At 35.8% G+C, this 15,486-nt stretch overlaps 1 protein-coding gene across 1 annotated transcript in view; it reads left to right on the top strand.

Annotated features, from left to right (window-relative positions):
- LOC107668384 (partitioning defective 3 homolog B-like) overlaps positions 1-15,486 on the top strand; it is a 319,469-nt gene that overhangs the window by 118,012 nt on the left and 185,971 nt on the right. The window contains exons 8-9 of the mRNA XM_016460232.1: positions 5,583-5,592; positions 11,337-11,420. Coding sequence (XP_016315718.1) covers positions 5,583-5,592; positions 11,337-11,420 — 94 coding nt within the window. The remainder of the gene's footprint in view (positions 1-5,582; positions 5,593-11,336; positions 11,421-15,486) is intronic.

Raw genomic sequence — 15,486 nt, 5'->3', positions numbered from 1 at the left:
TTCCGCCAATGGCGGGGAAAGAGTTAATGGCTTGTGAAGAAACAATGGCTTGCGTGTTTTGCAACAAACAAATTAATCATTAAGGCATTTTAACTTTAAACTGTCACTTGGGACCAAAATACCAGTCCATAATCCATAATAATTTTTCCTCCAGTGAAAAAGTCCATCCCCTGTTGTCCTCTCACACTAAAATTGACCAGTGTATTTGTATAGAAAGGTTTTGACAGTTTTTGCTTGGAAACTCTGTGCATATTTCTCTCCTGATTCAGCCGAGATTACTTTTTAAATGAAAAAAAATGCAATATTTTAGATAGAGAACTTTTTAAGAATATTTTAGCCGGAAGCAGCGTTTTCAAATAAAAAACAGCTTCATGATGACTTTTTTCCCCCCTACAACCACAAAATGATTTTGCTTAACAAGACTTTAATTGATGGACTGGAGTCATGTGGATTACTTGTGTATTATTAGCTTGTTTCCATCACCCTATTTTTATGCGCAAACCTGTATGGTTTTCATTCTTCTGTAGAACACAAAAGAAGATTGAAAAATGTTGGTATCTGAAAAGTTGATGGGCACCATTTACTTCCATAATATTTTTTTTTCTTACTATGGAAGTCAATGGTGCCCATCAACTGTTCGGAAACTAACATTTTTCAAAATATCTTTTTTTTTGTGTTCAACAGAAGAAAGAAGGATAACTTGACTAACCAGCGGACTGATCTCGTTGCACAGCTTCTCAAATGTTGTTTTGGTCATTCTGCAATGCCTGAGCCAAATTCTGTCATCAAAGTGTTTCCGTATAATTGCCTCCCAGAATTGTCTTACACGACTGCGTTCCCAAACAACAGGCATCCACCTCCGATAGCAATGACCGCATTTATTGTGTTTTGTCTGCTCGCTCTGAGGCTCAAGTAATTTATTATATATGAAAATGATTATATTCAGTGGCTTCTCCTACTTTTCTTAGTGATATTTAGTGCCAGTTTATCAGGAAGTGACATTTTTGTTCTCTTTGACTCGTTGGATAGAAACGGTGCTTTATTTGCAAATATTTTATGCGATATATTCCAAATTTGCGCATAAGTTACATTCACAACGTTGGATGGAAAGATAGCTATTGTGTTGTTTTTATCAGCTGTTTGAACTCTCATTCTGATGGGACCCATTCACTGCAGAGGATCCGTTGATGAACAAGTAATGCAATGCTAAATTTCTCTAACAAATTAATCTACATCTTGGATAGACACATATTTGTAGATCTTTAAGGTTTTATCTTCGTTCACAATCTCCTGTTTGCACAGAATGGATTTTGTGAGGGAGTCAAATATTCCCCTAAACACATTCAGAGCACAGACGGACAGTAAGGAGGGTTGATAGGGTCACATCCTCACAGCATGACTTCTCTACCAGCCTCTCACCATAGCAACCGGCTGTGCCATCACTATGAGGAATGCTGTATGCTCTCTGCTCTCGGCAAATTATCCTTGAAATTGAGAGGGGGAAAAAAATGAATTATCACTTGCACTTTGAATATAGAAATTGAAAGCCATTAGTACGGACAGCACTTTGCTAATAACATTTGTAGGTTGTAGGAATGTGTAATTCCAAGAAAGTGTTCAGTGGCTTTATGGTTGGTCACCTTAAAGAAATAGTTCACTCAGCCTAATGTTGTTTCAGACCCGTATGAGTTTCTTTCTTCCATGAAACACAAAATGTGAATTTTTGAAAAATCAGAACTCATATAAAAAAAAATGAAGTGACCATGTCTGTCAAGATCAAGAAACGACAAAAAAAAACAACAACAAAAAAACATTGTACCATAAAAATAGTCCCTAAAGTATTGTAAAAATAAATGCATAAATAAATAATAGTTTGTAATCATAGTAAATAAATATAATGTAATAAATTCCTTGATTCATGACCCAAAAGATTTATCTTACTGATCATTTTTTTTTCACCGAATAAAGTGTTACTAGGTGAATTTTCACTTTGCGAATGGAGTCTACAGGGACGCATTGTTTTGTTTGTTGTGAGAAAACGGCAAAACTGTTGCTCCTCATTCATGAATCTCAAGAATAAAGGATTTCTATGTAAATCGTTTGTAAAACTCACATAAATTGTTGCTTTGAATTCAATGTGACAGTTTATGTGAGAATTGTTTTATGAATGATTTACCATACAATTTACTGCTTGTGTGTCATGATTGATGATGTGTGAATAGTGTGAATAGGCTTGTATTGTCAACTGGAAAACAGGAAAAGATTAAAAATATATATATTTTCTGAGCACAGAGGAGTCCTCATGAATCATGTGGTTTAATACACTTGGACTACAGGTAGAAATAAGGCCAATTAAGTTAAGTTATACTTTGTGTACTATTAGCTGTGTGTAAGCTAGATGTAGACTCACGTGTGTGCTGTGGGGCACAAAAATAAAGCCAAAAACTCTATTTTCAACCTTTTTATGACATTCAACAATGTTGTCACTAGATTTTTACTGTTGTATTTCTTACATTTAAGATTATGAATGAATTGTTGAAATTAAGGTTCATCTTGAAAATACACACAAATAGAAAAATAGATCTGTTTTCCCTTCTGTTTTTCTTTTTGATTAGATCAGCCGTCATTCAACAAGTAGATTCAGATGTTATTTGAAGGTGCTAGAATGGTAAAACAAATCATTAAATTATAAATGGTATCTTTCCCACCCTGTTATTCACGTGTTGAACATGTGTTTATTTATTTAGATTTATATGCACCAATACAATGATATATGGTAAAACGCTTTTGCTTCCATATAAAGTACATGTATGCTACTATTCAAAAGTTTGGGGTCGGTAAGATTTTTAAAATGTTTTTGAAAGAAGTCTCTTATGCTCACTAAGGCTGCATTTACTGTATTTGATCAACAATATAAAAATAATAATGTTGTGAAATATTATTACAATGATTGCATTAGTATATTATTATTATATTAGAATATAATAACTGCTTTCTATTTTAATGTTTTAAAATGTATTGTATTTCTGTGATGGCAAAGCTGAATTTTCAGCATCATTACTCCAGTCTTCAGTGTCACATGATCTTTCAGAAATCATTCTAATATGCTGATTTGCTGCTCGAGAATTTTTTTAATTTTTTTTATTTGTTGTCAATGCTGCTTAATATTTTTTGTGGAAATCATAATATGTTTTTTTTTTCAGGATTCTTTGATTAAGAGAAGGTTCAAAAGAACAGCATTTATTTGAAATGTGTAATAATGTAAATTTATTTACTGTCACTTTTTTAATGATTCAAATACAGTAATTAATGGAATCAGGGTTTTTAATAGATCCATTTAAACAGAACAATCAGTAGGAAACTTAATGGACTTTTTTTTGCTTCATCTGCGAAATCTTTGTAAATATGTTGTCAGTATTCAATATATTTCGCCGAGCTCCAGTGTTCTGAAACGTCTCGTCTTTTTATTATCAGTCTGTCTGAACCTATCTTCTCAGACTTTATCTTTTTTCCTCCTCAGTCTCTTAGTTTTTCTCAGTCTGTTTTATATTTCCTTTGTATATGTGTCTCATTTGGCCTTTTTGCACCTCTGTCTGTTGTGTTTCCATCTCCCATCACTTCATCATCTTATTGTGTCATTGGCAGCTGCCGCTGTGGCCCCTTCTCCATAAACACTTCACTTCTCCACGTTTGTTCCTTTTCCCCCCTCTTTCCATCTGTTTTCCCTTCTCTTCTCTTCCTTCCTCTGTCTGTCTTTCTCTGTGTAGTCATTCTGAGGGGCCGCAGACTCATCTGTGTGCTCTTATCTGCTGTGCCATTGTGCCGTTGAATCCCTGCTGTCAACCCCTCGGGCCTCTTTCACACTGACACCCGTTTGTCATCATCCTCTCATCACCCTCTCTGCCAATCACACACACACCCACTGATAACCATCCGCTTTATCAGAGAGACAGTGAGAAAATCTTAAACTCTAACCCCAACAGCGTTGAGCCTGACTCCTGCGTCTAACTCCGCATTTCCTCTTAACTGATTTCGATTCAGTCTGTGGGATAACATTTCAGACACGCCGCCTCTGGGGCTTTAATTTCGGCTAAGATAAACGGCAGTATCAAAGATTTGCCTTGTATTAGTTTCTGCCTCAAGATTATACCTGGGTGCTTAAGATTTTTTAATAGAAAGCTTGAATCAATTAAGCGAGAGCTGTTTTCAAGTGAAAGGTAATTGAAGTGATGAAAAGAGGTAGTGCAGGTAATCTGGGGCTCAGCGGTCAGTATGGTAGAGGATTAGAGCAGCATTGTGAATGTGTCAGCGCCGCCTCAGATCGATACAGCGGTATGATGATGATGGTGATGGGAAGTGCGCTAAGAGCCCCATTCTGAGCTTAAGCGTCTGACTGACAGCATGGCAGTGAGCAGCTTAGATGCATCCTGCGGCTCAATCAGGAGACTTAAACTTCAGAATGTGAGTCTCAGATTGGGGCATTTAAAGTTTGTTGGCCTACAGGTTTGTAGAGTATTCATAAAGGTTTGTGGCAGTTACAATGGAAGTTTATGCAGCTGATCTCAGAAGAAAACGTAACAGTTTTGCTGTGATTTCGTATTTGAATTCATGATGTGATTTGTACAGAAACATACATTTTTTTTAGAAAAAGTAAGCATGAAGGTCCACCCCTAAATATAACCGTCAGTGAGGCATAAGACATTTGTATGAAAAAGCATGGATTCATATGAATTATACACCAATTCTCCAAAATATAATATAGTTACAAAATGCTGCACTCTTAATGAAGGTTCCAAAAAGGGATTGTTGCAGCAATGCAATAGAAGAACAGCTTTTAGTGAACAGTTCTTAAAAGAACCATTTTTCTTAGTTTGAGGAACATTTTAATCTAAATCTAAAGAACCCCTTTCTACTAAAAATGACCTATTGTGGAATGGAAAGGTTCCGTGGAACCACAGATGCTGATAAAGAACCTTTATTTTTAAGTCAAGTCAAGTCACCTTTTCCCGGCGCCGGAGTGAAGGACATCTGGGAATATCGCTTCCTGGGTGCACCGGGCCTGTGCAGAGAAACACACGGAGTAGAGGTGGTGGGAGAATTAGCACTCATTTTTAAGAGTGATGAGAATGTGTTTGGTTTATGACATTTAGAATGACATCATTAGAATATCAATTCTGGGTTTAAATATATATATATATATTCTGCTTAAATTCTGTTACTGTTTACTCACCCACATGATGTTTCAGTCAAAAGGAGAAATTTAGTAGAATGTTTATGCTGTTCTTTTCAATTCAGTGGAAGTTGATAGTAAAGGATGAAAAAACACCAAGAAATACTATAAAAGCTGTCAATACAATGTGTGCTTTATGCTTTAAGTCTTCTGGAGCCATGCAATAGTTTCGGTTATCTTCCTCTCTGCCATAGCTCTGCCATAGAGTAATGCACATCCAAATATATGCCACTTGATAGTTGTCATTGACATCAAATCTTGCACAACGCATCTTTAAGGCACTGTGTTTGAGTGCACAATTTTAGAGCTTTTGTGGAATTACTTCAAATCTATAATATGACTGGGAAAACAGTGAAAAGTAAGTCTAAAGTGTTTGTCAAACTCTGTACTTCAAACTCTTCGACACAACTTTGTTCATTATTGAGGTGAAGTTTTGCCTGTTTGGTGATTAGATTAACTGTTTTGGGCTGCTGTCTTGAATAAAACATGACACATTTTGTGCGCGATACCTGTGAGTTTACATAGATGTGGCGCAACGCTTCTTATCCAGTTTGTGACCGCCTTGATGGACACATTTATGGTGCTCATTTTGACCTGAGTTGGAGCCTGAAAAGTCTCCATCCAGTCATATTGTATGGAAATACTGTGAATAAGGAGAATTTTCAGTTCTGTGTGAACTATCACTTTAATGTCTTTTGACAGCATCTTTGGCATCCTAGGCTCATCCTGGTAAAGGAATGTCATGCAAGTACTGATCTGTACTGAAAACTCCACCTATTAGAAATTCCTCCAATCCCATCCCAAAAAGAGGGTTTAGACAGTTTTACAGCTCAAATAATGCATTCAAAACATTTGTCCCATGGATCTCCACTGTTAGTGTGTTTACCATCAAAATTACTGTGGTTATCAGATTCGTGGGACATGCTGTAGACATTAAGTTGAAAATAATTTTGTAGATTTCTGTACGAGTAGCAGTAAGATGAAGTGCTGGTCTAAAGTAACCTGCCAATTACCTTTCTATTTGCAAAGTGCTGTTTAAATAAGTTTTATGAGCCCCTCTATTTATTCTGAAGGTAAACGAGTTTAACGTTAGTCATCCTTGAATGCTATGAGTCTGGCGTATTAAAGAGCATGATTGTATATGCGGTGCTTCTGCATCCCTGTTGAGTGACTGGATCCCTGATTGTGAGGCCGAATTAAAGTTCTGAATAGGAGGATTATTTCAACCCTGTAGGGGAGCTTTACTCTGGGTTAATCACTCGCAGGTAAACACACAGCCTTGTTCACACCTCTTCACATACATTTTCCATTACTCAATCCTCTCCAGCCTACATCAGACATCTCTGAATCCGCAACACAATAGCCGACGCATAAAGAAACAGCAACTGTATTCAAATAGTCCTTCATTCAGAGGAGTATCGCATGTTTCTCCAGGAACTCTTGCAAAGCAGGCCCACACTCGGCCCGTACACAATCACTAGAGAGACTGTTAATCTGAACCACAGCTCTTATTTGTGCAAAGCTGCTGAAGCTCAGCACTTTGAAGATGGAGAGTTGAAAAGACGAGAGAGCTTCGGTAATTTGCTCTCTTTTATTCCTATCTGCCTTTTATTTCCTTTTTTTGTACCTTCTGTGTGTATGGAAGAGAGAGCAGGTAAATAAAGAGGACACCTGCTCAAGTGCCCCTTTCCTGTTTCACAGCCATGCTTTCATCCACTGTCCTCATCTTTAGACTGTGGCAGGCTTTCTTCACAGTTCATTTGTTTGCCTGTTGAGGAAAAGTAGGTGTGAGGTAATGAACGAAAGAAACGAGTGTTCTGACTCTGAGCTCTGTTCCAAATCCTAGTAAGGCTGCTCCTATAGGCATTATTGTAAAGCTGATCCACAAGGTAGGCAACTTCATTATGCTGCTTTGAAAAATACCTTTTTTGGGCCAGATTGTGTTAAATTGTAGCCTTTGTAGAGAAGGCAATCCCAGGATGCAATGTACCAAGCACTGTATGAAGCTGAGAAGGGGAATTTTCAATTTCTCTAATTTTGTCCACCGAATTTTTGTGTGTATGTATGTATATGTATGTATATGTTTTAAAAATATTTGTTAACATTCGAAAGTTTGGGGTCTGTGAGGCTTTAAAAAAATATTTTAATTGTTATTTTAAATGTTATATGTATGCTTATTAAACACATTATTATTAATTATTATTATTATTATTATTATTACATTTTGAGTTGAGTCCCAATCAGTCACTTTTTCATTAAGAATATTTCCTGAGATGGCAGCTGACAGGTGGTAGATGACTAAGCAGCAGGGCTAGAGCCATTTTCTTGTATAAATAGTACAAATACTGTGTTCACACTAACCCTCTAACCTATAAAATTCATACAATAATGAATGAATGCGTAATGTATAGTATGTAACAACATTTTGGAATTCGGGCCCGATACCGATACCAGTATTGGTATCGGTGCATCCCTAGTATTTACAATGTATTATTTCCTAGAATTAAGTAAAAACATCTTTATAACTGTCACAGAAATACAGTATTGCATTTTTTGAAAGAAATTAAAGGGGTCATGCCTTTTTTTATTATTTTGTACTGTTCTCTGAGGTCCACTTATAATGTTATCAAGATTTTTACATCACAATACATCATCATTTAGAAGTAATGGGCTATTTTCTGTCTTGTTTTGACCCCTCTCATCAGAACGCTCTGTTTGAATAGGCGTGGCAGATTGTAGACTCGGAAGTAAACGCCCACTGCTATGATTGGCTAACAGCTGTGTGTGTTTGACAGCCTACACGCTTCATAGATGGACGGCCGCTGCTGTGATTTAGGTTAAAAATGCATTAATACCCAGTACATATCAAACGATCTGTAATAACAGACAAAACAATAGTGACCACATTATAAAAACAGTTACTCACACTTGTGTGGTGTGACATTACTGTCGGATCTGATATAGTCGGCACAGCATCGTATTTTAGTTTCAATCTTTCTGAAAATCCAGTGTTGAATTGTGCCTTGTTTGTAAATGAATCTGCGGTAAAATGAAGTGAACAAAGGACCAAGTTCTTACTGAGGCGGTCTGGATCTTCATTAAAAATAAAGTTCATCCACTCTTTTCTAATGTTGGGATCAGAAGGAAAGCAATGCAAAGACTGTGTTTTTCCACAACTTGGCACTGAACAGCATCTTTATCGTTTGGTTTCTGTGTTTGCCTCTCTTGTTATTTACACTACATGTGTGAATCGGTGGGCGGAGCTAAACATGCAGTGATGTAGAAGCATGTGTTGATGATCTGCGGAGGCGGGGTTTAGCCCCACTGTTACATCATAGAGCGGCACATTCCGCCAGATTGGCTTCAATATAAGCAATTTTTAGACTTACGGGGAAGTTTTGAGTTCTGAAACTTACAGGATGTTTTTATAGTACAATGACCTCTTACGTGTCAAAAGATCAAGGGAATTTAGATTTTTCAGTTCATGACCCCTTTAATATTTTATTCAACAAGGACTTGATCATTGATCAAAAGTGACAGACATTCATAATTTTACAAAATATTTCTTTATTCCAGCAAATGCTGTTCTTTTGAACTTTCAATTCTTTAAAGAATCCTGAAGACAAATGACTCACAATCTCTTCAACAATATTAAAAGGCGCAGCACAACTGTTTTCAGCATTGATAATAATAATAAATGTTTCTTCAGCACCAAATCGGCATATCAGAATGAATTCTGAAGGATCATGTGACACTGAAGACTGGAGTAATGATGCTGAAAATTCAGCTTTGCCATTACAGGAATAAATTACATTTTAAAATCTAATCAGATAGATTTTAAACTGAAATGATATTTCACTATAATACTGTTTTCACTGTATTTTTGATCAAATAAATGTAGCCTTGGTGAGCATAAGAGACGTCTTCGAAACACATCCCAAAAAAAAAAAAAACCTGCCGACCCCAAACTTTTGAACAGTTGTGTATTTGGCCACAGTATTATACATGAGGGGTTATTGTAGCAGTGTTGTTCTCTTTGATTGCTGGAGTGTGTTGTATTTGTTCCTCATGACCTTGTAATCAGTGGCAGGCATAATGACATGTACTTAATTGTAAGAATAGCACTTTATCCCCAGCACTTCTCATTTTTTTAAACTGTTTGTTTTTTTTCCTTCTCGATGTTCAAGTTTTCTTGACTATTCAAAGTGAAATTAATCCCCTCCGAGAGTTTAGCCTTGAATTCGAGCATTTGTTGTATTTGAAGTTATTTCAGGGCTCAGAGTGTCTCAGAACTAGCTAAGGGTGAGCTCTTTAGGGCTTAGTATATAGTGTGCACACTATTTCAAGTGCATCAAACTTTATAAACCATTGTTCTTGTTTCAATGCAGACTGGCTCTCACTCGTTCTCTGTTAAGTGCTACTAGTTGTATCATCAGTTTCAGATCAAGAAAATTAACTGTAATATAAGCAGAGATAAATAAACAACAGCAGTAGAGACAGTTTTGGTTACACATTCATTTCCAGACGACATGCGAGTCTAAATTAGTGGCACGAATAATAAGCTGAAGTGCTCTGAAACACATTCACTTCATTCCAGATTTTAGTTAGTTTACTTTTGACAGTCTAGTTGTTGCCTTATGTCTGTCTTATGCATTCACTTGATGAAATTCTTAATTGTTTTTTGGTAGTTTATTAAAATATACTACTATTGAAACATTTGAGGTCTAACATTTTGTTTTGTTTTGAAAGAGATTACTACTTTTATTCAGCAAGGTTAATTAAATTGATCAAGTGACATTTATAATGTTATAAGATTTTTATTTAAAATAAATGCTGTTCTTTGAAACTTTCTATTCACCAACGATTAATTTGATTAAAGATTAAGGTTTCCACAACAATATTAAGCAGAACAACTGTCAACATTGATAATAGTAAGAAATGTTTCTTGAGCAGTAATTCATTCATTTAGAATTATTTCTGAGGGATCATGTGGCACTGAAGACTATGCAATAATATTTCATAATATTATTTTGTACTGTATGTATGATGTTTGAAAGGGACTTCTTTAAAAATAAATAATTTAATAAAATTAAAAATCTTACCAACCACAATTTTTCAAACAGTATTATGATTTTTTTTATATTATATTACAGTAGAAAACTATTTTAATAAATTACTATTTTAATTAATTAATTATCATTTATTTAAATTGTAGTAATATTTCTCAATATTAATGTTTTTACTGTATATGTGATATTTAAAAGAAAAAAAAAATCTTACCGACCCTGATTTTTTTTAACAGTATTATGATTTTTTTATTTATTTATTTTTTATAATTTACAAAACATTTTTTTATTCTCATAGTATTCTAAACATTATTTTTCCATACAGTGACAGATCATTGTGACTTTTTTTTTTTGGTTTATTTGTTGCTTGCACAGATCAATGGAGAAAGCTGCTTTTGGGAACAGATGGTGTAGTTACAGCATATACCATCAGGGGCTAATGGGAACTAACCAGCCAAACATGAAATACTGCACTGACCAATCAGCTTCCAGACTTATCCGTTTCATAAAATGCTTTATAACAGTTTGGTGTGTCATGTTTACTTCAAATCCATTGTCGGTTGGTCTCAGCCTGTCTTTCTCTCTCTCACGCTTTCATCCAGCTCCTGCAGTGTCTCACTGTAGTCGCTCATGTATGACTGCAAATATTCCACCATGTATTAGTTGTGGATTAAAGGCGAATGATCGGTACTGGAGTGCAACGGACCATTCTGTCCACAGTTATCCACTTACACTCCCGCTATATCATCACACCACATGCCAAGAACATTAACTGCTGAAAAAGGGGAAAACAGGGAAAAAAGAGGAACATTTGAAAACAAGTCAGAAAGGCAGGCAACATGGAAACTATTTCAGCAGGGTATGTTGGAAAACCAGATCATGTGCTAGAGAGCTGACTAACACAGACATGTACGGCGGCTCGGCACCCGCGCGTGTGAGAGATCTGGGGGCCAGGAGACAGTGAGTTTACACGGGATTGTGTTGTGCCGTCTGACTTCTTAATATTGTAATTGATGGGTTTTGTTCTTGTGTGTATGCAGCCTCACAAGGACGGTGGAGATTTCAGGAGAACAAGGGCCTCTAGGAATACACGTGGTGCCGTACTGTTCCTCTCTCAGCGGAAGGTTAGTGTAGCACTCCGCATTTCTCACTTTCGCTTCTCTTCAAACGCAAACGCACACTTTCTGGTGATGCATGTCTTAAATTAAAACACGGTGACATGCAGCAGAGAAATCTAAAGCTCCACCGCACACATTCAGAGCTTTATGTGCATTAAGATGCTAAATGTGTACTTTAAGACAGTATGTATGTAAACCTCTGTGTACCTGCATAGTTCCTACTGTTGTTCGTCAGGACCAAGGTGCTGAACACTGAATAGACATTGTTTAAATATGGACAGTTATATGTTCATGTGCTCATAGTTTTATTCCTTCAATGCTTCAGTGGGGAGGAACAGGTAGTGCAAGTGAAGACTGTGTGTTCCTGTGGGAGAGAGCTGGGTATCCTGTGGTGTTCAGACTGCTGCAGCTGCTGTTTCAAGCGGGTCAGCAGTATTAACCCACAGCTCTGTTTTAAGGCAGGAGCAGGGCTGTGGGGTCAGCATCGAGTGCTGCTGGCTCAGGGAAACTCATCACGACATTTTGTAGGGTAAATGAGAGGGGTTAAATGTTAAGTACTTCAGCTGTAAAGGGGGAGTTTGGGGGAGTCCATTTGTAAAACTAAGTTAGATTTAGCTCTTATATGTTACATGGACACCCACAATACATTCGCCATTGTTCATTCTGGTGTAGTTTTTGATATATTACTATATATCAGTAACCATATCAGCATTACTAAATATTAGTGATTTATTTGTAGTTACTTGTTCTAGTACACTACTTTTCAAAGGTTTAGGGTTGGAGAGGTTATGCTGAAGGCTGCATTTATTTGATCATAAGCGCACTAAAAACAGTGACGCGTTATTACAATTTTTAAATAACGGTTTTCTGTTTGAATACGTTTTAAAATCATTACTTCAGTGTCACATGATCCTTCAAGAATCATTATAATATGCTGATTTGGTGCTCAATAAACATTTCTAATTCTTTTTAATGTTGAAAACAGTTGTGCTGCTTAATATTTTTGAAAAACCCTCATAAGTTTTTTCAGGATTCTTTGATGGATAGAAAGTTCAAAGGAACAACATTTATTTGAAATATAAATCTTTTGAAACATTATGAATATCTTCACTGTGATTTTGTCAATTGAATGCATCCTTAAAAAATAAACAGGTTACACTTTATTTTAAGGTGTCCTTGTTACTGTGTAATTATACATTTAAGTACTGAGTAATATTAATTAACTACATGTACTTACTATATGGTTAGGGTTAGGATTAGGGTTTGGCTTAGGGTTACTTGCATGTAATTATGCATAATTAATTGTTATTATAATAGTAAGTACATGTAACGTGTGACAAGGACACCTTAAAATAAAGTGTTGCCTAAACAAAAAAATAAATATAATCTTACTGACCCCAAACTTTTGAACAGTATGTTTATTTATGTATATATTTTTTTTTCAAATGATTAATTCTGTTGTTAAAAAATATATAAATTAATTTATTTTTTTAATGTATTTTTATCTCTATTTTTTGTTTTAAGGCAGACAAAATAGTATAGATTGGTTATATTGCTATTATATTTCTTATTAGCAGGCCCACCCACATTTGTGGTGGTCTGATATGGATTTTTCAATGACTGATGGTAAAAAAAAGTATAAGTAGAGAGCAGAGTGATTAAATAAATGCAGATATATTTAAGCAAATGCAGGTTAGTAAGAACAAATTAAAAAGAAAATGTTTTTTTTTTATGCAATATTTACTAAGTAGTATTTCTTTCACAGAATCATTTATGAAGTCAAACATGAAGTTCTACATACTTCTCTCCCCTTTTGTGTTTGCAAATAATTTGGCTAAATTGAAAATAATGTTAAAGGGGTCATAAACGGTCGTCCATAAAATGCATTGCTGTTCTGTTTTAAGTAATCTAATTTAAGTAATTTAAAGATTCCTAAATGCATCTACTTTCGGAAGGCCAAATAAAGTGCTTTTGCTTTCGCCTAGAAACACACAGCGTCTCCCTGACATGGCTGCTTCAACACTAACTGCGGTTACTGAAACCATGCCTTCTTTCTTTGCATGAACATTTGGGCGCATTATGCAAATATTCCCACATAGTGATCTAGATATGTGGGGGCGTGTTAGAACGAGCCGTTTTGGGGGGGCGTGGCAGAGTCTTAACTTTGATAAATAATATCTCTTTGGTTTTGAGACTTTAGTCTTTGCAACTTCAGGGATCTTATCTATTCACGAACAGCTTGTAACACTCCAAAGAGAAAGGAAAACTTGAAATCGCATCATATGACCCCTTTAATCGGTATTGACCAGCATACTTGCTCTTACATCCCTAGCTTAGTTTTGGTGCTGGTTGTGGAGTTTGGAGCTTTTGTGCATGAACAAAAAGAAGCTGTCCTAATTATGGTCTGCAGAAGACTAGCTATTGGAGGTCATGTAATCTTCAAAGTGCAATTTCTGAGTAACTTCGGCTAACTTTGACCTGGCATGAACTTCTGTGGAATGGCTCAGTTAATGACCAGATGTTTTTACGGTCGAGCACTCTTACTGTCTGACATAAGTAATTATTTCTCTTTCTGACTGAAACTGAGTCATCAGAGAGAGTGACGAGGGACTGAGACAGCACAGCAGTCTTAATAAAGACAGATACCTCCCTGTAGGATTGAGTCTTTTTCTCTTGCTTTTCTCACTCTCTCCTCCTGTATCTCTCCATCATCCCGCTCACTCACGTCTCCCACAGGCCTTAACCTCCATCTGTTTCCTTTAGACATGCCATGCCCCTCTCTCTGTGTGTCAAAGGTCACCCCGTCTTAAAGACTGTCGTAATATTCTCCAATGGTGAGGCGAGCGATAACAGAAAGAGGCCTGTTAGCTAATGCAGACTGACTTCATGTGGACGGGAAGCCTAACTAATGGAGGGGTGAAGAGATCCTTCCTGAGCATTAGCAGGTCACACTCTCATGTCTTACACCAACACAAGGCTAATTCACTCCAGAACCTGGGCCGTTCTCTTCATACGCTAATCTGACCTCTGGTGTTATTGGAGAGTTTTTAAGCACACTTGTTTTTGTTATTGATCGTTTTGTTTAGTCTGAAGGTGATAATGGGAGACGTTATTAGTTTACATTCGGGTTTGCTTGACTACTAGTTTTTACTAGTCAACTAGTTGAGAATGCTGAATAATAAGATGCAGTGGTAGCATATTCTTGAAAATCGTCTGTATCTTTAGCTTTAGATACATTGTTTTTACTGTTTTTTGTGGTTTTCGTGATTTTATTGTGATGCAATATTGTTCGGTATATGTATGGCTGTTTAAAGTGCTGCTTTATATAATGATTTTTGTTGGGTAATGGCAATGAACACACTATGTTAGTGTGCAGAATCCTGGAGTTCAAGAAAAAACATTTCTGTGAGGACAGTAAAGTTTATTTTAAATTTCACATTATTGGTGGAATCAGCCGATGAATGTATTTGTGTGGAATCAGCTGGTAACTGATTAAATATGTTATATTTTGGTGTTAAAATGACCATTGGCCACTCTCATATTGATATATTTCTGGCATATACTGTACACTACTGTTCTAAATTTTGGGAGAATTTTTTAAAGAAATTAATACTTTTATTCAACAAGGATACATTAAATTCATCAACATTGACAGTAAAGATGTTTATAATGTTACAAAAGATTTCTATTTCAAATAAATTCTGTTATTTTAAACTTTCTATTCATCAAAGAATCCTGAAAAACAGGATCAAACATTCTACAAAAATATTAAGCAGCACAACTGTTTTCAGCACTGATAATAATAATACATGTTTCTTGAACAGCAAATCAGCATATCCACTACTGTTCTAAATTTTGGGAGAATTTTTTAAAGAAATTAATACTTTTATTCAACAAGGATACATTAAATTCATCAACATTGACAGTAAAGATGTTTATAATGTTACAAAAGATTTCTATTTCAAATAAATTCTGTTATTTTAAACTTTCTATTCATCAAAGAATCCTGAAAAACAGGATCAAACATTCTACAAAAATATTAAGCAGCACAACTGTTTTCAGCACTGATAAT

This window comes from Sinocyclocheilus anshuiensis, unplaced genomic scaffold, assembly GCF_001515605.1.
Source record: "Sinocyclocheilus anshuiensis isolate Anshui unplaced genomic scaffold, SAMN03320099.WGS_v1.1 scaffold1237, whole genome shotgun sequence".
In the NCBI taxonomy this organism is placed as follows: domain Eukaryota; kingdom Metazoa; phylum Chordata; class Actinopteri; order Cypriniformes; family Cyprinidae; genus Sinocyclocheilus; species Sinocyclocheilus anshuiensis.
Note: the sequence above shows the minus strand (reverse complement) of the source record. Positions and strands in the feature narration are given on the sequence as shown.